The following is a 24,816-nucleotide window of genomic DNA, read 5'->3' on the forward strand; positions in this document are numbered from 1 at the left end:
ACTATAGTACAGTTCAATTCTCACCTTCACAATAAGTTCTGTTACCTGAAAAACCACAGGTCACGGAAAGATTCTTAGATGGGATAATGAAGTGAGTGGAAGAAGCTTACAGTTATAGTGACAACAAAAATCAGGCTAATCACTTATGCAGATTGGTTTATAAGAAAAATTTAATCTTGTTTCACATTCTCTCAGCTCTTTCCTACAGATGCAGTCCAAGTCTCGGGGATGCTCAACTAATATTTAGTACAAGATACGATATCTTAACATCAGTTAGGGGAGGAAAAAAAACCCAGAAAGCTCAGAAAATTGAAATAGAAATGAATTTAATGGTGTCCTTCTATTGTATAACTTAAACTCCTTGAAGTCTGTAAGTTTCAAATGAGAGGCAGAAAAAGAACATGTAACATACCTGAACATACGGATATAGCAGAAATTAGAGGACCATAATTTCCTCTTGTTGGAATGCTAGTAGTGCCTTTTCCAGCCCAGTATAATCGGATCTCCAGGGTACGGTCTGTCACAGTGGTGTTGAATGCTCTTGTGAAATTTCTGTTAGATCCTTTGGCTTCCTCTGTAAAGTTAAAATCCTTTCGCACTTGTATTCCCTAGAACAAAGTTTCCTACTCAAAAGGGTTCCTTAGAAAAAAAAAAAAAAAAGACATCCACAATCTCTTCGGAAGGAAAAGATAATTAATTACCTGAATGTAAATATCAAAAACACGCCTTCCAACTTTGTTGTACAGTTTTTCATCTGTGAATTGTATCTCAGCAAAGTGGAGTCTGACAGAGTAATCCCCATTTTCTAGACAATATCCATAATAAGTGAGAGAGATGGCAGCTCTGCGTGCTGTTGTATACAATCCAAAGTCAACCAGAGAAATATTAGAATTTGATGGAAGCGTATATCTGTCATGATTGAAGTTTTTATCATCCATGAAATCTCCTGTGCTGCTGAATCCCCAGTTTGATTCTGATTTGTAATAACTCCTTGCAGCAGCATTACTTTCACTATCTTGATCACCTTCATACCAGATTCTCTCATTCTTTACATCTTTTCCACCACAGTTTATATGGAATGAACGATAATCTGCAGCACATGAAACTAGTATACCATTAGACATGTTTCAATTTTCCTTTTTGTCATACTTATAGAAGCATATCAACGGGGAATGAGTTTACTTTACTAAAAGCTTCAAAACTATGATTAGTCACTGGTCAACACTTTATCAAGTGGCTTGCCACTGTTAGATCAGTTCAACTCAATGAATGACCTTCTGTCAACACGTTTTGATGTATAAATTTTCCAACAAAGTGACCATGAATTGACCTTATTAGTTTTTCGAGATAGAATCTAATTAAAAAGCTAACAATCATCAATGTCATTCAAACATTGAAGTACACAAATAAATTTAATGGCACACTCGGATTTTAATTATGAAGTGCACAAGTACTTATTATGAAAAAAAAAACATACATTTTGGGCACCGAGATATCTCTGAGCATGGAAGAAGATCGCTTCTGTATATCATGGAAATTATAGTATGTTAGAATAATAAATGGTTTTGTAGATTGAATTCTAAGAATCTGAAAACATGCTTAAAAAATTGTATCTCTCAAGGAAAATATTCAAGATGTGTTTGCTCTTTTAAAAAATGATAAGCATTATACTCTGAGCATAAATTAATTCTGGATATTTATCTATTCTGCTTAGGTAGGATTTAAAGATGTAGTATAGTTTATTATTTAGTTACAATATCACATACAGCAGAATCTCTATTGCTAAATTTCTTCTCCAGAAATATAAATACGAAAAATTAACATTGCAGTCCACAGAGTATAAAAGAAGAGCCTTACAAGTTATTATAGCTGGACGAGCTTCGAAACCAGTTTATATTATTCCTGATTTATAAACTCAAATCATTCAGTTTCAAAATCACCAAGAATATCCCAACTCAAAAATTTATGAACATCCTTACCCGTTACTGCCGCTGCATCTTGGTGACCGTGAAAAGTTATTGTACGAAACATCACTGGAAAAGATCAAGAAAATCATAAATCTAAATACATACTTCCACAAGGTTAACAAATAAAGAAAATATATAAACTTCATATAATGGTTTTTCTTTTATTGATGGTGATGGCTTGGATGACTAAGATTTAATTGTTTTAAAGGGAAATGGTTTATTAATTTTATTTAGAATTGATCTGCTAGTATTTAAAAAGCTGCTACTATATATATTTCTCTTCTTTTTTTCGGATTGTTTAGCCAACAACTAGCTGCTTTTGGTTGTGTTAGCTATATTTTGTTTTTTTTTTCTCCATGCATGTTGATGTTAAAGCTCAAAATCGAATTTTGGTGATGATTGTCAAACGATTGAAATTTCTTAGTTTCAATCCCATACTAGAAAATTATCAAACAACAATATAATTATTGACGGAATATTTTTTGGTTGGTAATATTCAATGAAAAAAGTAACGAAAACTATCCATCGGACATATCGACTTAATTTGCAACAAAATATATTTTGTCGATAATTACCGATGGAATTTTCAATAAAATAAAATAATTAAAAAATCAAACAATATTTTGTTAGTAACTCCACCGGTAATATGACACGTCATATTATTTGCTGATGGATTTAGCAATGAAAATATTACATTGCTAGTATTCGTTGGTGATTTCATCGACAAATTTAAATGTGTTAAAATTGACAACAACCTCACCTCTCTCACCTCACTTAAATTTTATTGAGGATTATTCACTTTAAGTAAGCAAATTTATCCCTTTTTATTTGAACTTAATTTTAAGATGTTGATTTTTTTCATATTTTTTTATAGTATATGTATTTTGTTTGGGTGTGTACTTGTTTTATAATTTTTTTTCTCATACAAATTTGTTATATAGATTTATGATTTGTACATGGTAGGATTTGTTTTAGATTTTATAAAATTATATTTGTTTGTAAATTGATGAAACTTATATTGAATTTTTGACTTAGGTGTTTTGTGATGAAATAAATAATGGCTTATTTAACGAGTTTATTTTATATTTTATCAATTTTATTGCCGAGTTGAAATTTTTGGTAAATGTGTAGAAATTTGAATTTATGTAGATAATTGATTATGAATTAAGAGTTCTATTAAAATAGATTAAATAAGTTTGCACTAAATCAATATTTTTGCAAATTATTTAGTTAATACAGTTCATTAATACTTGTTGTCATCATTATTTTATATAGGTTTGATATAAGTAATGGATGGTCATTCATGGATGTATACAGATTTACCCTAATAGTAGTAGAGGATGGATTATTATAATGAGGTTTAGAGTTTTATTAATTACGTACTATCTAATCCGAGAAATATTAGTTGAGGGGATATTAGATGTCCATGCAAGAGGTGTAACAATAAAAAAAAATTCTCGATCCATATATTGTAACGATGCATCTTCTACAAAAAGAATTCATGTAGAAATACTTGTGTTGGTATGCATACTAAGAACCATATGTTCTTCACGATATAGTGGTAGAAAGGATGGTTGTGTCAACTTCTAGTTCTAACAATTTGCATGAAGTTGTAGATGACAATAGTAATCCTTATAGGAATATGGTTATGGATATGATTGGAATGAATCAAGGTCATGCCGATCATTGTTCAATCGTAGATAAAGAACTTAGTGCAAACACGACCAGATTTTTTTATTTTTATGAAAGATTCTAACGAACTATTATAGAATAGTTGCACAAATCACAGTAAATTATCAATTATTACACAGGTGTTCAACATCAAGTCAGATCATAGGTTAAGTGAGGCTATTTATGACAGAATTGTCAAATGAGTGAGAAGCATTTTACCTGATAGAAACAGGCTAAAAGAGAATTTCTATGCTGCTAAGTTCATGATGAAACCCCTCGGTTTAGGATACTAGAAAATTGACTTGTGTATAAATTTCTGCATGTTGTACTACCTTGAAAATACAGAGTTGACCAAGTACAGAACATGTCAACATTCTTGTTATGAACCCATGACTGGTAGGGGAAGGACTCTTGTCTCACATAAAAAAAACTTAGATACTTCCCAATCGTACCTAGACTATAGAGGTTATTCATGTCACTAAAGACAACAACATGACATGGCAACAATCACATAATGCGATGGATGAAGTGATGGTGCACCATTCCGATGGTGAAACCTGTAAACACATCAACAATGTTTTTCATTAATTTTTAGTGGAGATAAAGAACGTATGTCTTGGGTTATGTACAGACGGATTCAATCCATTTAGGTTATTTGTTGCTTCTTATTTTTATTGGTCGGTGATACTCATGGTTACAAGTTGCCACCAGGGATGTATATGAGGCCAGAGTTTATGTTTTTTTATCTATAGTTGTTGTAACCCAATTTTGGCCCATTGGCTTTTTAATTTAATTTTACAGGGTTTAAAATGTAAAATTAAAATATCAGAGATTTATTTCGATGAAAAGTGTGATTTGTCAACTTGCGTGAAAACTAGGGATTACAATATACTTTTGTCATTCTATCATTATCTTCAAGATAATCCATATCTTCAAGATAATGATAGTTATCCGCTTTTAAATTTTATTCTTAATCAAATTCAAACTTCAAAAAAGAGAATGAGTTTGATTGAAACTTTGTTTCTCACACACGAAGGGACTCTGGCACTATAAATACAGACCTCAGTGATGCAAAAGAGGGGGATGAGAGAGAAACCCTAAAAGAGAGAACCCCTAAAAGAAGAGACCCAGAGGAGGCCATTACCAGAAACCCTAAAAGAGAGAAACATAAAAAAAAAGGGCGGCGAACCCTATACTAGCCGCCGCCCCCCTTAACCCTTTTTTTTAGCCTAGTCTCCCTCGACTTCGCCTCCAGCAGCCGCACACCTAGGTAAGTTCCCTTCCTTCCTTGCTAAAATAATTAACTGGTTACTGTTGCATGCATGCGTGAACCTTTCACGCATGGCTGGGCTAGATCCAGCCCAAAGAGAAAAAAAAAGAGTGGGCCGGGTCTGGGCTTTAGGCCTAACCGATCCAAATTGTGTTTGCTAAGGGTGTGCTTGGCAAAACACACCCTTATGCCTTGGCCATAATTTTTATGCCCATTCTAATTTGATATTTGACCAAACGAACCTCTTTTTGATATAAGAAAATTCCAAAAACATTTGGCGGTCTTCGCTGATTTATTTGTGGGCCCCTCACACTTTATTTTTTTTTTCTTTGTGCTTATATTTTTTTAGCTATGTGCTCAATCTGTGGACTATTACTGTTAAATGCAATTATGTCGTGCAATGTTTTTTTACTTCCATCTAAAAAGGGCAAATAATAATAAAGGATAAACAAGAAAAAATATGACATAGAAAATTTCTTCTTCAAATTTATTTTTTGCGAAAAATATTCACTGACGCTAGAGTTAGGAGTATCGTATTTTTTGGATTTGTGCGATATTTACCAATGCCAGAGTTGGAAATATTCGTAGGAATTGTTCACTGACACCTGAGTCAGGAACATGAAAGGAAGAATTAAAAAAGGGAAAAGGGAGAACAAATTCTTAGCAATTTTAGACAAAACCAGCAATGCAGCCTGCCTTAGGTAGGATGCTTAAGGGGTGACAGCATCTTTCCTTTTGCGTAACCAGTCCCGTACCATAGAATCTATGTTGATCAGTTAGGGTTCCTAGTGACTATAATACTAGGTGGCGACTCCTTAAACTAGACATTTTCCCCTAAAAGAACAAAATGTTAGATATATGTTCTTTTTTTTCAATCGAGTGTTAATTTTTAATCGGTCACCGCGATGTCCGGGTGTGACAAAAGTCATACTAGGTCCTAATAGTTCAGGTTAGAATATAGATGTTTATCTTCGATCGTTGATTGATAAGTTGAAGTAGTGGTCATTCAAGGCTTTGACTTATGATGTATCGAGGAAACAAAAAAATTTTATGAAGGCAGCTTTGATGTGGACTATCAATGAGTTTTCAACTTATGAAATGGTTTATAGATGGAGCATACATGAAAAACTAGCATGTTCATTCTGTATGGAAAATAACAAGGCATTCACGTTAACAAACAGCGGTAAAATGTCTTTTTTTTAATGTCATTGGTAGTTCTTGCTAACGGATCACAAGTTTAGAAAGAATAGAAAGGACTTCTTATTAGCAGAGTTAAAGGGATGTTGCATCATCGCTTCTTTTAGGTGAATAATTATATAACGTGGTGTCAGAGTACAGTGACAATAAGTTTGATTTTCAATCGGGTAAGTAGAAGTTTTCTGGTTTTGGTTTGACCCATAATTAGGTAAAGTGAAATATTTTTTGGGAGCTTTCTTCCAATATTCTCTGTCATAACCTTGATGTCATGCATATAGAAAAGAACGTGTTTGAGAACATTTTCAATACGGTTATGGACATGAAGGGGAAGACAAAGGACATCATGAAGAAAATAAGGGATATATATTTTTTTTTTTGTTATCGTAAAAATATAAAGTTGATATATGTTGGGTCATGGGTTGCAAAGCCCAAAACCGGCTTCGTCTTGTACAAGAATGTATAGTTACTTGTCTGCTAATGACTTAAAAGTCTATGTTTTCTCAATGGACATGCCTCGAGCATACCAATCTTGGTGAATTTGGAGGATTGCAGATTTTATGGAATGAAAAGTCATGACCGTCATGTGTTTATACAAACACTCATTCCATTAGCTTACTAGATTTATTGTCAAATAGGATATGAAATGCACTCATGAAGACCAATTACTTTTTTAGAGATATATGCTTCAACAAGTTGCAGACACAATACATGGAGCGGCTTGAAATGAATATCGTCCATATAATATGCAAACTTGAGATGATATTCCCTCCATCATTTTTCAACTGGATAGAGCATCTACTCTTACATTTATCGTTTGAGGCAAAAGTCGAAGGCCTAGTCCAATATAGATGGATGTATCTATTCGAGATATTAAGGTTTACACATATATCGTAATTAAAATTTTATTGTCTTTCTTTGCATATTTCAAAACATTCATTTAATATCATGCAGGTACTTGTTCAACCTTAAGAGAAAAGTAGAAAGCAAGGCACATGTTAAGGTTTTGATATGCGAGACCTATATTCTTAAAGATATCTTAACATTTATCTTATACTATTTTTAGCCTCAATTGAGAACAAGAATCAAACTCATTCCAAGAAATGACAATGATGGAGAAGTGCCTTCGAGTGAGAACTTGTCAATATTCTTTTATCATGGATGACCCATAGAAAAAAATATTGTGAGGGAAGATACTTGTCAGAAATAAAATTCAGACAAGCACATAATTATATGCTATTTAACTGTAATGAACTAAGATATTTTATTCAATAAGTATACTACTTATCATGTCATTATTTTCAAACAATCTATCTCTTATAATATCATAAATTAATACATTATTGAATTCCTCGCATGCAACAACATCAATATTTACTGGCTCAAAACTCATAACTGACTAAATCCTAAATCTTTCGATTATAAGATGAACAATTTTTCACATAGTTAAAAACACATGGAAGTACTGTTTAATTATTCTTATCTCTCAGGATAATTAATTTCATTACACATTTCTCATTAAATATCCATGGTTGTACTTCATTTACCAGGTTTATTAATTAGGAGGGAATGCTAGTGTTACTTTGTCTTTACTAAGTTCGGGTCTTGAAAGATAAGTGAAGTGCTACAACAAGAATTCCATCAATGCACATGTGTTTGATACTAAAGAATATAGGTAGGGTAGAAAGACATATAACAATGGGGTTTGTGTTAAGGGATTGACTTCTAATGAGTTTGAAATTGACTACTATGAGAAGTTGGAAGATATCATTGAATTGCAATATCATAGCGAGCATAATAAAGTATTTTATTCAAATACTATTGGTATGACACCACTAACAGAGGAATCATAGTAGATTCTCATCATGGTTTGGTCAAAATTAATTCAAATGCTAGACTCCGCAATGTCGATGATGTCTTTGTTTTTGCCAAGTAATGCTAGTAAGTTTATTACACATATACTTCGTCCTTTAAAAAGGATTGTTTAAGAGCTGATTGGTTATCCATAGTGAAAACCAAACCTAGGAATTGTGTCGAGGTTGTTCAGGATGGCAACGATGAATTAATTGTGGGAGATGATGTCTTTCAACTTAGTGAGTTAGTTTATCCAAATCAAGTTGCTCTGTCTAATGACTTAGAAACAAAATTCATATTTTTGCATCGCCGAGAATATTTTTATTGATGTTGAGACTAAGGAATCGAATGATGTTTTGAGTTCTAGCGAAAATACACAAGATGATGAAGATGATAGTGACGAAATCAACGTACAAGATTGTGATGGAGATAAGGACGGGTCAATTGACAAAGAATAAGAGAATTCTAATTAATTTGCACAACATGAATATGTAATGCCATGAAATATAATGTAATATTTATGGATGAAATTCACTTCAATATAATGACAATGATGTTAATTTATAATTGAATGACAATGAAATATTTATTTTATTATTGTGATGTGAAACGGTGTTATTGTGTTGTGTGTGCAACTGTGAATGTAACTATTTGAAGTAAGGAATATGATATAATTTAGCATCAGATACTGTTTTAAACCGATAAAAATACCGACAGACTATATATTACATATAGGTATACCAATAAAATGTATCTGTCGATATATTCTAGAGACCATAATAATTGTTTTCATTCACTTTGACATTGTTCACGGTATTCATTACATACGAGTATACCCACAAAATGTGTTTATCGGTATATTACAGAGATACTGGGAATTGTGCCCCTTTACCCTAGCACTATTCGTGGTGTTTATTACATACGGGTATATCGACAAAATGTGTCCGTCGGTATATTCTAAAGACTATGGGAAATGTTCACTTCTTAATGCGGTGATAATTAATGATCTTTTGACTGTTCATTTTTTCCCCGTGAAATCACTAACGGAATGAAAAGTTATTGATAATATGTGAAAGGCTTTTTGAATATTTTTGTTCAAGTTGAAAATTTTTCATTTGACTTTACAAACAAAATCACTTACGGAAATATAAAAAATATTAATATTTAATTGCTTATTGGTAATCCCATCGATAAAGACTAAAATAAAAGACCATAATCATGGCAGACGGCGCTTCATCTTTTTCTTTCTTCTTCTTTCTTCTTCTCTCACACACTTGTTTCTCTCTCTCGATCTTCTCCTCTCTCTCTCCTTCTCACCTGAAATCAAGCATTATCTTCTCTTCTCATCCTAAGGTATGTTGTTTCTTTTTTCATTTTTCTTCTTATTTTTCTTTTTTTAGGGTTTATTAACAATGTCTTTTCTTCGTTTTTCTTTCTTTTTAATTAAGAGCTAAAATAAAGCATGCCATTAAGGCAATAATTTTTCATTCCTTTTTATCCTTTTTTTGCAAATTTTTTTCATTATTTGTTTTTCAATTTTATGTTCCTAATAATTTTATGAATTAATAAATGACATGAATTTTAGTTGTTATTGAAATAAGTTTTGCATTCTTTGTTGAATTTTAATTGTTTTTTGTTTCAATGTTGTTGTTCAATTTCAATTAAATGTGTTGGTTTAATTTTAATTGTTATTTTGAATTTATTCCATTTAGAATAATTTTTTGTAAATTAAGGATTAAAAATATTATCACTTAGAAATAATTGTGTTAAATTTTAGTTTTTGTTGAAATAATTTTTGGATTATTTTGTTGAATTTTAGTTTTTAGTTTTTCACTTTTCTTGTTCAATTTCAATTAAATGTGTAGGATTAATTTTAATTATTATTTTGAATTTTTTTAAATTTAGAATAATTTATTGTAAACTTATGATTAAAAATATTATCATGTAGAAAATAAAAATTTTCTATGTAATTGAATTATACTAAATTGTTAGAAGAAATTGAATAAACTCAACTGGTTTGAGGCATATATTAAGTGTATTTATAAGTTTAAAAATTTTGGGTAGTCTCCTGTATAAGAGAGATGCTGCTAATTTTTTTAAAAAAAAAATAGGAATCGCTACTAGTTTTTCTAGAAGCGATGCTAACAACCATGAGTCATTAGGTGTCAACCAATAACAGGCACCTAAGGCACAAACATCAACTCACGACGCGGGCTCGTCGAGTGCGATGTAGTAATATCGAGGGGGGGTCCCTTCACAGCGGGATTCATTTACCCGCAAGTATGAAGCTCAATGGAAGGATGACATTTTAATGTAAGTTTGTTTTGCTTTCACAATGACATGTTTAATAATTTTTAAAAAAATAATATCATTTAATGAATACAATTTCAGGTTTACAAACATTCAGGTTGTAAGAACAATAACTTCGGTCATTAAATCATTGATGGAAATCCCATTGTTTCAATGAAGATAGGTTTTCAAACATCTTGAATGAAAACCTCAAGTCGATGCATGATTTTCAAGGTTCAAGGTTAGTATTAACTTAAATATTTTTTAATGTTAATTTGGACCGTTTATTAAAATGACTGAAATTTTTCTTTTATAAATTTTTACTTTAAGAGAAAATCTGAATGGGAGAGAGCTGATAATAATTTTATGAGGAAGGTTTAGGATAATTACACTGCAATTAGGTAAGATCGAATTCAAGATAATGTTTTTACTCCAACTATTAAAATTTTATTTTTCATTTACTAACAGATAATTAATTTATATCATATAGGTTACATGATTTTTGGTATGAGACTAAAAAATAAGCCAAAAAATATGTGAAAGAAAGAGAGCTTCTAGGTTGAAATGACGTAACAGTTTAGAAGGATTTTAGATCGTCGTACATCTCAAAGGCTATATGGGCATAATATATTTAGCACGTGACGTCCACGCATTTCACTCGATAATAGGAACTTTTTAACTAAATCCAGTTTTTTTATTAGTTTTTTTTATAGATATATTGAATTGACAACATTTTTTATTGCAGGCAACAGTTTTTGTACTCGAGCCAAGCCCGATAAAAGTTTTTGTTGAAACGCATGTGCAAAGCGATGACCTTCAAAAAAAGGTTGTAGTAGTGATAGCCGAGCTCAACACTTTATGGTATGTTGGTTTTTAATTATTTTTTTCTTAAGTTATTATGTCCTTGAATTTGATCAATTTATTCTTTTCTTCCAAGGATACATATAATAGCCAGTTGAATGAGAGATACAGGGATGAGCTTTCAAACCATCCGGATATCGATCTAGATTTATGGTTGGAGGGAGGATTGTTCGGTGGAACTAATAGAAATCGAGTGTATGGACTCTCTAACACTATGACCGAAAACTTGTGGATGACCCATAGTGCTTCAGTCATTGGATGCTCGCAATCAATTCCAACCAGTCAAACTCTGGAGTTCGCAGCAATGTTAGACCCAACGGGTACAAGATCGGGACAACCCATCTTAATGATAAATATGAACGACTCATTGTTGTTTATGAAGAACTTCATCAATTGGTAGTGGAGATGAGATCATAGATGGGTGGTTCATGTGCACCCCCTAATTGGCTCTACAGTCCCGGCAACAACTTGCCTCCTCCTCCTGCTCCTTCAGTGCCGCCTCTATTTTAGATTTATTGTATTCGAACATACAAATGTTTAAATTTGTAATACATATATGATTTTTATACTAATTTATTAATTTTAATTATTTTTCTACTTTTGTTCAATATATTTGTTTTAAAAAATACTTTTAAAATATTACTAACGACACAATTTCATCGGTATATTCCAGAAAGTTGAAAAAGAATTACTGCAAATGCTACTATTATATTTTTGTACTTATGTTCAATATATTTTTTAAAAATATTATTGACAGGGTCATCGACAAAACAACTTCATCATTATATTTATTACCAACAGACTCACCAATAATCCATAAATTACTGACGAGAGTTTTTCCGAATGATCATTTCCATCCGTGTGTCTGTCGATAACATACGTACCGACAGACTGCTAGTGTAAATACCGACAGAAATGTTTGTCGGTAAACCTGTTAAATTTGGTAGTGTTTCAAGTTAAAAAAAAATATAATTTATCTACAAGTTGTTGTTCTTAGTCTATCTAGTCATTAACCTCCTGTGAGTATGAAATATTAGCATAAAACGAAGTATTATTTAGGAAGTGGGAAAGCGGTTATAATTTAAAGTGATTTTCGCTCACAAATATATTAAAATAATATTTTTTTATTTAAAAAAATATTTTTAACATTGACACATCAAAATAATCTATAAATATATAAAAAACTTAAACAAAAAAAATATTTTTAAATTTTGTAAAAAATACGGTATCAACCGCCATTCAAACACCCTCGGTGTGAAGGCATGGAAACACACAGGTCAAAGATAATAGGAAACTGGGAAACTGGGAATGAACTTGTTCATGAATGCGGTGCTGTCAGTGGTGAGACTGCAGTGCAGGGAAGACGATAAAAGGAAGCGGTTTTTTTAAATCAAAATTAATTACATGCAGCTTGAACTCTCGAACTCTCAGGTTATATTATTGTGTTTCAGCGCAGAGAGGTCAAATCTCATATTTGTATATTCTGTTTTTTTTTTGGGGTTTTTTTAATTGGTTGTCTTCAGTTTTCCTTTATAAGAAATTGGAAATGTCAATCAAGAAGAAAAGTTCATCTGAGTTGAACTACATATGTTTCCTTTTTGTGAAAAAGAGAACTTGAAATCATATGGACTACATCTTTCAATCAAGGTCATGCAGTTCACAAACTTACAGGCATTAGTCATGGATCTTCAAGGAAAGAAGGCAAAGCATATCAATATTCAAATAAGTAAATCCAATGATGGGTGTAATTTAGGAACCTACAGATTTTGGCTGTTTTGGAGGAATGAGTCTTGCACTGTTCCAGTCAGCTTGTTGCCACTCAAAAACCTGGTAAGAACCACACTCAAACTTTCAGCATAATTTATTGCGCCATCGTTGATAAGATTTCAATAACCAAATTCCAAATTATCAGACTTTAACATTGCTCACGTAAACTGTCGTTGTATTGTATTAGGAGGAATCTCCCCAACCAACTTGTTAAAAGTTAAGTCGCTGCAAGAAATTACAGCAAACGAAATTTTAGGCTTCAGTCTCTGAAGAAGATTTTACATCTTTGTAAATATAATGGCAATAAACAGGTGAAAATATAAATATATATGTATATGTCTCATAATTAAAGGTTATTAAATTCTTTGAAGTAATCCTCTATTTATATTCTTCCTTGGAGAGTTGCAGTTGCTTGAAATCACTACCTTCTCATAGGAGCTCATCGGTTGTGAAAATAAGTCAATGTTATGTTAGAAGCTAGTTGTGATTCTTCTACACACTCTAGTAGGACTTTAGTTATTATATACCCAGGATTATATATTAATGTAGGATTTTTAACTTATCCTAACGACGTGATGATTCAGGCAGATCCCACGGACCAGCTGTACTTGGAGATCATAATGGAAAAATGTGGCAGAATTGAAATGTATAAAAAGAAATTCTATGTTGCTTAGCAGCAGATGTAAGGCGATGAGTGAGTTCACACTTACAGTGTTTTTTCCACTTTCCATGCGTCTTCTGGGATTGTTCCAGTTAAATTGATGTTCCTCAGAACCCTTGCAACAAGTTACAGGTTGGTTAAACAGTTCTGAACAGAACATATCCTCAACTTTACTGTGAAAAAAAAAGAAGTTATGAAGCAGTTCACATACAAGTTATCCCTTTTAATCGTCGCGTTAGGTAACTGAAACTCTGGTCCAGGCATATCAGTAATCCTCCTGCAGAACAGTATGAGACCTTGAATACAAGTTAAATGTTCAATTCCCTTCATTTATCTCTCTCTCTCTCTCCCTCCCTCTCTCTCACACACAAAGAGAATTCTTCAATAATTAATACAGCAGGAGGCATGCAGCACAATAAAGTGGTTTTACTCACAAATCAGACAACTTTTCCAAATGAAAAATTTTACGAGGTATGGGTCCTTGCAATCCAGTCGCGTACAATTCACTTCATTAGTCACGAAAAGAACAAAAAATCTCAATAAAGTGCATCATGTTGCATTAGAATGAATTAAGATTTGTGAAGATAAACATCTCACAGCCTTTGAAGTTGAGTCCAGTTCCCAATGAACTTGGGTACGGTGCCTTTAAGATTATTATCACTTACGCGACTGCACATTGAATATGTTAAATTATCAAAAAAAAAAAAAAAAAGAGTTTAAGGAAAATAAGTGAGGGCTTACAAATCCTTCAAGTTTTTTATCTGCGCAAGTTCCTCTGGCAAGGTCCCCACTAACTTATTGCCGGAGAGTATCCTGAAATTGTTGATTCACGGCATCAAAGCAAAGATTTCAACTAATGAAAACGAAATCTCTGGCAAGTCTTCACAATGGAGAATTTAGTTAAATGTCTTACAGAGTTTTTAAGTTGACAAGCTTGCCAAGCTCAGGTGGGACAACACCAGAAAACTGATTTGATTCAAGGCTCCTATATTTTATAATTGCATTTGATAAAGTGAAATAACCATTAGAGAACAAAGTAAACTAGCATTGCTGCCAATATTCGAATAACTCAAACTAGAGGTAGAGCACTATAACAGATACAAGCCATACAAGTAGGTGAGGGCAGAAAAATTTCCCAAATGTCCAGGAATATTTCCTGACAAGCGATTTGCAGTAAGCGAGCTGCATAAGAGGTTAGTTAGGAAGGAAGTTTTAAGCTCACTCTTACAGAGAAAATAAGATAAACCAAGAAGAGGGGTGGATTTATAAATGAGCTTACATGAAAAACAGATTTTTCATCGAAGCCCATTCCACCGGAATTGTGCCGTATAGATAGTTGCGAGTGAAATCTCTGTCATAGACAATGTTGTTGTATAAAAATTATTTTCCATCTTGAAAATTGCTCCAAAAATTAATATAAACGCTTGAAATTTTAATATAAACTGTGACAGACAATGGCAAACTCATAATCACATAACATCTGATGAGTATTAATTATCATCGAGGAATCTCTCAAGATTCATAATCATTTAAAGGATTCAGAGTTGAGGCCTCGAAGCAGAAACATGAGCCAAATATATGTCTTTAATTAAGGGTTCTTACATTTTTTGGACATAAGTAAGGTTGGCCAATTCCGGAGGAAGCCTGCCTGGAAGACTGTAATCTTTGAGCTGGCTTTATTGCAAGCAGGAGAGAGAGACATCATTGATCACAGTTTAGGAAAGCTAAGATATATATATAACAAAGAAAAACATAAAAATGTAAAGTAATTAAGAGGCTTACAATGAAGTAATGTGACAGTAATTATCATCAGTGATGCTGCAGTTACATTCGTTTGTGCCGTTCACTTCTGAGTTTGGTGGAGCAGGAGTCAGTACTGCCTTAACGACTCCTTCCTGTTGACAACGATCGTCGAACTTCAAGGATAGTTGGCCATCCTTGTTTACTGTCTTACCGATTTGTCTTAACGCTTCAACTGGTGGGGGTTTTTTAAAAACAAAATAATAATTCATGAGGAATGTGCACTATTCAAAAACATTCTCAAATAGTTGTTAGATTATTAATAATAATAGTAAATAGATTATGGGTTTTTCATATAGGTAAAGGCCATACACTCTATCGACCATTTGGATAAAGTTAACGCAATCTTATATCAATTTATCGTCATAGTTATCACTCAGCGCAGGATTTAATTTGGTTTAAAATTTGTATTGAATGTTTGGAGGTCAACTTTAAGATTATATTCCTTTCAGTTTTTTTTAATGAAATTGTTTGCAATTAAAAAAAAAACTGAAACGATATTATTTTAAATAAAAATTAAAAATAAAATATTATTTGTTAACTATTAGGTTAACTTAGATTTAACTATATTAGCTTTTAAATTAATTTTAAATAAAACACATTCTAAATTAAACTCTAGATTAATTGCGAGGTTATCTCTAAATAATATGTTCAAAAACTATATTGTGGGATTGGTGGATTATTACTATATGATGATAAGAATGTGTTATGTATAAATATTAATTTATTGTTATTTGTATCTTAATTGGTATGATCAAACGAAAGAAAGAAATCACGTGTTCAGATTCTACAGTGAGGATGTCATTTCTTGAAAAAGAATTAGATACAAAACAAAATCACAACTTTTTAGGTTGCTAAAACATTTAGATGCCTATAAATGAATCTAATTATATAAAGCAAAACACTCCATAGAAGCTATTTTGTCTTATATACGGCCAAAGAAATGTTTTACTGTTTTTCAAGCATTTGCAAAGTTTTGGTTAATGTCTCTTGAAGTTTAATGCAAGAAATACAACTAGTAAACTTTATTTATAAAAGTTATATATTCATATTATTTTATATAATAATAATAATTAACAAAAATTAAAAAAAAAACGAGGGTAATTCACTAACCCCTCCTCGCAAATCATTGTTAATTGGAATAATGATTTTTTTTCTTTTTTTATATATAATTTTAATTTTATCTTTCAACATTAGATTTATAAAATTGAATTTTATAAAGTTTTTTAATTTTTTTATGGAGTTATTCTATTCTTATAACCTGAATCATTGATTTTACATATTAATTTGATTAACTTGATTTTTTTGTCATTTTTTTAATTGAATATTTTTTTTTTTAGTTTCTCTATCAACATTGAGTTAATTGAAATTATATTTCATAATTTGTTTTATTTTTTTTATGAAGTTATCCTAATTCATGACACAAGTTTGTAAGGTTAACTTGAGTTGACTCAAGTTATTTATTTATTTATTAAATTTTATTCTCTAATATTGAATTTATTAGGAATTGAAATTCATAATTATTTTTCTATTTGCTTTCTATAAGGTTATCATGGTCTTATGACAGGTGCCTTGGATTTTATTTTTCTTTTTTTAATTGAATTTATTTTTTTTAATTACATCCTTTAATATTGAGAATTAATCTTTATAATTTTTTTCAATTTGCTTTTTATGAAGTTATTCGGTCTCCTAACCCAAGTACGATAGGTTAATCCACGTTGACTCAAGTTGTTTTTTGTTATTAAACTTTGTTTTTAATTTTATCCTTTAATATTTGGCTGATTAATCTCTTGAAATTTAATGCAAGAAATACATTTAGTAAACTTTATTTGTAAAAGTTATATATTCATATTATTTTATATAATAATAATTAACAAGAACTAAAAAAAATGAGGGTACTTCACTAAACCCTCCTCACAAATCAATTTTAATTGGAATAATGATTTGTTTTTTTTTTTAATAATTTTAATTTTATCTTTCAACAATAGATTTATTAGAGATTGAGTTTTATAAAAAAAAATTAATTTTTTTCTATGGGGTTATTCTATTCTCATGACCTGGATCATAGGTTTTGTAGATTAATTTAATTAACTTGATTTTTTTATCATTTTTTTAATTGAATATTTTTTTTTCAGTTTCTCGATCAACATTGAGTTAATTGAAATTAGATTTCATAAATTATTTTATTTTTTTATGAAGTTATTCTAACCTCGTGACACAAGTTTGAAAGGTTAACTCGAGTTGACTCAAGTTATTTTTTTAAACTTTTTATCCTCCAACATTGAATGTATTAGGAATTGAAATTCATAATTTGCTTTCTATAGGGTTATCATGACCTCATGACATGTGTCTTAGATTTTACTTTTTTTTTTAATTGAATGTTTTTTAATTACATCTTTCAATATTGAGAATTTATCTTTATAATTTTTCTTAATTTGCTTTATATGAGGTTATCAACTCTCATAACTCAAGTTTGATAGGTTAATCCAGGTTGATTCAAATTGTTTTTTTGTTCTTTTGTTATTAAATTTTGTTTTCAATTTCATCATTCAACATTGAGCTTATTAAGAATTCAGCTTCAATTTTTTTTTTATTTTTTTTTTATGGGGTTATCATGGTCTCATGACCTGGGACAGGGATTCGACAAGTTAACCCAAGTTGATCCAAGTTAATCTAATATGTTTTCTTCTCAATATTTACAAAAAAAAAATATCAACTTGAGTTTTTTGAATTAAACTATATTTTTACTAGACCGGATTATATTGAGTTAATCCCCACATCACAGTGTATGACAATAATCCGGTAATAAACTATTGAGTCAAGGTGCATATTGCCTTAACTAAATTGGGTTGGATCTCATTCAATCTAGCTTGATAATTACAGCTGGATATTGCCTAAATTATTATCCTTAGCTATTAAAAAGTTTAGAATATGCGTACAAATAAACAATTCACCTCAAAATACAAAAAGAAAACATAATCTTTTTTTTTAAAAAAAAAATAAATAAATAAATAGAAAACATATTTTTTTGAAAAAAATAAAAAATAAATAAATAATTTGAGTTTTTCTAACAATAAAAAACCTATATATTGTATAGTTAGAAAGGGTCATAAAAATTAGATATGATTAAGCTCAACAAGTGCCCAAATATTGTTAACCTAGTTATCCAAATTCAAACAAGGATGATACTAGGAAGCGAGGGGAAACTTTCATCTGCCCAATTGCCTAGTTTTCACCCTTTTTTTATATTAATTAGAGAATCAATCTAATATTTAATACAGCTCATGCGCACACTTGGATTGGATCAGATGAGTTGAACAGTTTAAAAGACTTGCTGTATAGAGTTCACTGATCTGATCTCAGTATATATTACTGTGAAAACAAAGAACAGTGCTTGGGCAATTAATTATTAAGTAGCAAGCAAGGTTGTTCTTACCTTCTCCTGGATGTAGCTGATCAGAAGCAAGCAAAGTAATAGAGCTCGAGAAACTGATCAATATCACCATAACTTGGCAAAGCTGAAACATCATTAACATCTTGTGCTGCAAAAGCTCGAATAAGTTTTTGTATTTGTCATGAGACAGGCAGGGACGGAGAGGTTAATTTGATTTATACTTACCAAATCTTAAAACGTCACATCCATTCCATGTGCGTACGCACTTGTATCCTGCATCATTTCTCTTTGGTGATATTTGAATTCAATTTTAACTTTTTACAATCATTATAAAGAGTTATTGGCTTCTCTCTGTCGTGTATTTTTTTTTTCAGATTAATTTTTTATTTAAATCTAATTTATTTAAAATTATAGTTTTATTTTATTTCAAAGAGAGATTAAATTTTAACAAAGTTTTTACTTTAAAAATAATTGAACTTCACTTTTAATCTGGTCTAAAATATATCTATGTTATAAATAAGATTTCAATAATTCCTTACATGAAAATAAATTGTTCTGATAGGTTTAAAAATGACTTTAAAATTTGTAGAGAAATATTGATTTGATGAATTTCTATCTCAAAAGCCTGGGCGGGATCGACAGAAGAGCAAAGAGAACGTGATCTAAAATTTCCACTCCTTCTAAAAAAAACCAAGTACGGCATTAGCAATGGAAGAGATAATTTTTTACTTTGAATATTTTTAAATAGAATATAATTAAATTTACTCTTGAAATACTCAATTTTTTATGTAAATCAAGAAGATAATAGTCGAATGAATCTTCACCTGGTATTTTCTATGGTTCTCCTAGTTAGTTGCAGGTTGCAAGATGTTGAAATTTAAAAGATAAGGAGGCAGGCGCATTTAGAGGCATTTGAGCCACAAATTTATTGACTGCAAGCTATCATGTTGAATGATTCACATCACTAGCGCCGTCGGCTGCTAAAAAGCATTTGCATGAGCTATTTATTGTACAGAAGTGATTACTCAGAGAGACGCACATTGCTTGAAGTCCATTCCATACTGCTGTAAAGTGTACTGAGAAATATATTCGTGCCCATTAATATATTTTTTATTTTTATTATTTTAAATTATTTTTTATGTTTTTTTAGATTTTCTTGATGTTGTTAAATTAAAAATAATTTTTAAAAAATAAAAAAAATATTAGTTTAATATATTTTTAATTTTTTTTAAAAAAAAACACTAAATACCCCTCGGTTTTAATGCTTCTGTTAGTCATCATTTGCTTTCAATATCACTGTGACAAACTCTCGTTATAACACAAAAATAGTCTAGTCTCGTGACACGTGGGTTTTGCATGTATTATAAATAATAATAATTAATAATAATAATTATAGTTGTCTACCTACCTACCAGTGAGTTGAGTTGTGCATGTATTATAAAAAATAGTCTCGTTATTTTTCAGAAAATACTTTGTGAAAGTAAAATGTTTTCACTTTGGCAAAACTGAAGAAGTCCATGTCGGAGGTTGAAGCATCAGAAACATGTTGAGTGGGACAGATTCTTAAATTGGTGAGAATGACCTTTAGCTACTTAGATTTCATTTCTATCTCTCCAAACCGACAAGGGTTGATTACAAGAATATTCCAGCTGGTAAATATCGCAACAGGTAATTAATTTCTCCACTTCTCTTTTCCTTGATCAGCCTGAATTATAGATAAAATCAACAACACTGTAATACCAAGTCCAATTAAGCCTATATGGTATCTTGTACGTTATACATATTTTTATAAATATCTAGGATGTTTATAAAATATTTATATTAAATATCTTATAATTATAAGATATTTATCTTAAAAAATAAATAAATAAATATATCTAGAGCATAAAAAGAGAGCCTAGAAGGTTGAGGCATAATTTTTTTGAAAATCAAAATAATAATTCTCATATAAATCTTCACCTCGTAATATCGAGGCATTTGAGCCACAAATTTAATGACTACAAGCTATTATGTTGAATGATTAATATCACTATAGCGTCGGCTGCTAAAAAGCATTTTCATGGGAAAAGTCTCAGATATTTGAACCCGACTTGTCAATTTATTGTACACTAAAAGAGACCCCCATTGCATGAAGTCCATTCCATACTGCTGTAAAGTGCCCTGAGAAATATATTCGTGCCCATTAATATATTTTTTTATTTTTTTTGTTTTAAATTATTTTTTTTATATTGTTTTGATGTTGTTAAATTAAAAATAATTGAGAACTTCATCATCAATTGTTCACTAATTGCAAGTACAATTTTCTGCTTTTTCTTTTTCTTTTTCTTTTTGCAAATACTGATTGATGTAGACATAGACCAATCTCTTTTCCACCTGGTCCTAAAGGACAACAAGCTATTTGGAGTTTATGATAGACTCAATTATATTGCAATTATTGGTGCATAATTGACAGTTTAACACTTGCAGCAGGTTTATTTTTATGTTTTGAATTGAATTTTGTTTTTTACTGGTAGAATTGAGTAATAAAATTATTGATGAATATTATTTCATCAGTAAATTAATTGGTAAATTTTTTATTAATAAAATAATAATTTTATGCTAATAAAAAATTATATCAATAAAATTATTAAATGTTGTAGTGATTGATTGCCAACTTAATTCTGTTAATTTACGTCAATTGATTAACATAAACTATAATTATGTAGAAAGCAATAAAGAAGAAAAAAAAGATAAAAATAATAGAGGATACTTGATATGGGTTTTTATTTTGTATAAACTGAATATCACGAGATAATTGTGTTTATATGTCTGTTAATAACAGACTAACAAACTTTTACTAATTAACTAACTATCTACTATATTAAGGTTGTGACAAATATCATAACATGAAGAAATATACTTTAACAAACTCCTCTCTATAATATATTGAACGTTCAAATTTGTTTCGAAAATCAAGATAATAATAGTAGTATGAATCTTTACCTCGTACTTTCTTGGGTTCTCCAGTTGATAATGTTAATTCCAACCATCCTCTACATCTTAATATATTTAATTCCAACCATCCTCTACATGAAAAAAATAAATAAATGTGATATTCAAAAAAACGACTCTAAAATTTAGATAATTCCAACCATCCTCTACAGGAAGATAATTAATAAATTTAAAAACGACTTTAAAATTTATAGAGTGATATTGATTTGGTTGATTATTATTTTAGATAGATAATTTTTTGTTTGAAACTTTTTTAAGTGAAATATTATTAGATTTATTTAGCTAATAAATATAATATCTTAATATATTTAATTTTTTATGTAAATTATGATAATAATAATAGTGGTATGAATCTTCACCTCGTGTTTTCTGTGGTTCTCCTACTTGCAAGTTGCAAGATGTTGAATGATTAGCATCTCACACATGTTGAGGGGGACAGATTCTTAAATTGGTGAGAATGACCTTTAGCTACTTAGATTTGATTTCTATCTCTCCAAACCGACAAGGGTTGATTACAAGAATATTCCAGCTGGTAAATATCGCAACAGGTCATTAATTAATTTCTCCACTTCTCTCTTCCTTGATCAGCCTAAATTATTGATAAAATCAACAACACTGTAATACTGTGTGCAGCTCGGCTCACTTAAAATCCCATTTGGGGATTTCCTTTTGCCAGATCTAAATTTTATCCATGGTTGAGTTAATCTGAGATTCTATCTAGTAATTTTCTTTAACCATAACTAAAATTTTATGTGTAGCTTAGCCAACCTGAAATCTCATCTAGCAATTCCCTTTTACCAAAGCTAAATTCTGTGTATGGTTGGGTTAACATGAGATCTCATCTGGCAACCTCCTTTAACCAGAACCAAAATTTTATGTACAGATCGGTCAACTTGAAATCTCATCTAGCGAGTTCCTTTAACCAAAGCTAAATTTTATGTTGCGGTTGGGTTAACTTAAGATCCTATCTAGCAATCTCCTTTAACCAGAACTATAATATGTCTTGTGTAGCTCGGATAACCTGAAATCTAATCTGACGACTCCCTTTAATCAAAGCTAAATCGATGTATGATTGGGTTAATTTGAGATCTCATATGGCGATCTCCTTTAACCAGAACCAAAGTTATGTGTGTGAGGCTAAAGTTCATGTTTTTATCTATAGTCATACCTGGTCCTAATAGTCCAGGCCAAAATATAGATGTTTTTATTCGATTGTTGATATGGTTTTTTTAAATAGTATAAATATAGTTTTTTTATATGCATTCCAATGGGGAAAAAAATCATTTTAACAACCCATTTGTATTTTAATATGTTTAATATTAATATTTTTTTTGTTTTTTTAGAAAAGTTATTGAAAAAAAAAGAATTTAAAAGAATTTATTTTAATTTTTTGACTCTTTTAATAGATAAATAGGAATGATTTTTCTTTTTTTAAAAAAAGTCATTTTGGCTCATGATTTGGTTTTCCCTGCAAAATCAATAAACAAGAACTGAAAAAATAGTTTTTATTTCTTTACAAAGAAAGTGAAGTAGATATGAAATTGCTTGCAAAATTGTGTGCTGCTGAGGTGTTTCGTTGCTTGTTATGATTGTTAATAAAAAAGACCTAATTAATTAAAATTTAATAATAAAGAGATGTTGGATATAATTAACCCGGTCGTGCCACTTACACTAGAAAAGCAGCAATGGGGACGTGACGAATACGGGACCTACACTAGGAAAGCAATGGGGACATGCACTAGAAAAGCAATGGGGACGTGAAGAATACGTACGGGACTTCCACTAGAAAAGCAGTGGGGACTTGAAGAATACGTACGGGACTTACACTAGAAAAGTAATGGGAAAGTGAAGATCATATTTTTACTACTTACTAACACCAAATATATATATATATACTAGTTATAATCCGCGTAATGACGGGGTCAATTTTTTTAATATATTTAATATTAATTTTTTTTTGTTTTTTTTAAAATTTATTGGAAAAAAGAATTTATTTTAATTTTTTGACTCTTTTAATAGATAAATAGGAATGATTTTTCTTTTTTTTTTTAAAAAGTCATTTTGGCTCATGATTTGGTTTTCCCTGCAAAATCAATAAAGAAGAAGTGAAAATATTCAGACTGTATCTATGTCCATGTGCAGGTTTTACGTGGTTGATAATGCCATAGCTAGTGAGTGAGTACCTTGCCCTTCTCTATAGTCTGCATCGTCCGGCCCCATGCAGCAGGACCAAGACGACTCCTTGTCATCTTTGATTCGGTGAGTTCATCAAGTCACAATATATCTATAACATGCTATATACTAGGAATAATTTTAAAATAATAACAAATGTTTTATAATAATAATCCAGCATAAATTTATTAGATATTAAAAAATATTATATTAAAAAAAAGATTTTTATTGCATCGAAATACCATAATTTCAATGTGACACATCGTCAGTTAAATTAAGAGATTCGAATGTTAATATAATATATAATAAAAGGACCTTATTATATATGTTCATAATAAAAAGACCTAATTAATTAAAATTTAATAATAAAGAGATGTTGGATATAATTAACCCGGTCGTTCCACTTACACTAGAAAAGCAATGGAGATGCTACTTCAAACAGGCTGGCTTGCGTTCATGGGCTTCAACTTCTTTCACCCTTTCATCCAAAGCTCCTTGTAATCAATTATTTACTAACACCAAATATATATAAAAGATAAGCTCCTGTCTTTTCTCTTGAATAATCTCTTCTTGATCGGTAGTTCACAATTTATGTATTTACAGGGAATTATTTTTAATAAATGTTCGACCAATGGAAACAGGTAGCTGTCTTTGGAGATCAAAAGAAAAGCAAGAAAAAACTTTTGTACGTGGGAAAAGTTAAAGACCTGAGGGATTCCAGTATCAACTAGTTTGACAATTCCTCACTGTAATATAATGAATTTCATTTTACTTGATAGATAATGTTATATTTACATGAAGATATTTTACAATTTAAATATTCAATTAGCATTAGAATTTTAATTTGTTAAAGTTATTAGTGTTCATAAATTAAAACTAAAACTTTTGTAATATTAGAATTGTAATATTATCCAAAAACATAAAG

The 24,816-nt window shown here is 30.4% G+C and overlaps 3 protein-coding genes across 9 annotated transcripts in view; all 3 read right to left on the reverse strand.

Annotated features, from left to right (window-relative positions):
- LOC127904019 (probable LRR receptor-like serine/threonine-protein kinase RFK1) overlaps positions 1–24,816 on the reverse strand; it is a 78,751-nt gene that overhangs the window by 49,346 nt on the left and 4,589 nt on the right. The window lies entirely within an intron of this gene.
- LOC18103136 (probable LRR receptor-like serine/threonine-protein kinase At1g29720) overlaps positions 1–24,816 on the reverse strand; it is a 204,636-nt gene that overhangs the window by 2,268 nt on the left and 177,552 nt on the right. The gene's annotated exons all lie outside the window — the stretch shown is intronic.
- LOC18103125 (probable LRR receptor-like serine/threonine-protein kinase At1g29720) lies at positions 1,980–18,928 on the reverse strand. The gene is made up of 14 exons (XM_052445441.1): positions 18,771–18,928; positions 15,317–15,509; positions 15,137–15,208; positions 14,814–14,885; positions 14,645–14,716; positions 14,448–14,519; positions 14,276–14,347; positions 14,132–14,203; positions 13,969–14,040; positions 13,746–13,811; positions 13,584–13,649; positions 13,021–13,098; positions 12,868–12,933; positions 1,980–2,033 (listed from the first exon to the last, which is right to left on the reverse strand). The coding sequence occupies exons 1-12, from the start codon at positions 18,868–18,870 to the stop codon at positions 13,032–13,034; spliced, it is 996 nt and encodes a 331-aa protein (XP_052301401.1). The 5' UTR covers positions 18,871–18,928; the 3' UTR covers positions 1,980–2,033; positions 12,868–12,933; positions 13,021–13,031.

The sequence above is a fragment of the Populus trichocarpa genome, chromosome 11 (assembly GCF_000002775.5).
Source record: "Populus trichocarpa isolate Nisqually-1 chromosome 11, P.trichocarpa_v4.1, whole genome shotgun sequence".
NCBI lineage: Eukaryota > Viridiplantae > Streptophyta > Magnoliopsida > Malpighiales > Salicaceae > Populus > Populus trichocarpa.

Excerpts from the sequence above, each read along its gene's own strand:
- LOC18103125 (XM_052445441.1), bottom strand. The coding sequence starts at position 18,870 with ATGTTAATGATGTTTCAGCTTTGCCAAGTTATGGTGATATTGATCAGT. Across the intron at positions 15,209-15,316 it reads TACTGTCACATTACTTCATT|CCAGCTCAAAGATTACAGTC; the intron begins GTAAGCCTCTTA and ends CTTGCAATAAAG. Across the intron at positions 13,099-13,583 it reads TGGAAAGTGGAAAAAACACT|CGACTTAACTTTTAACAAGT; the intron begins GTAAGTGTGAAC and ends AATTTCTTGCAG.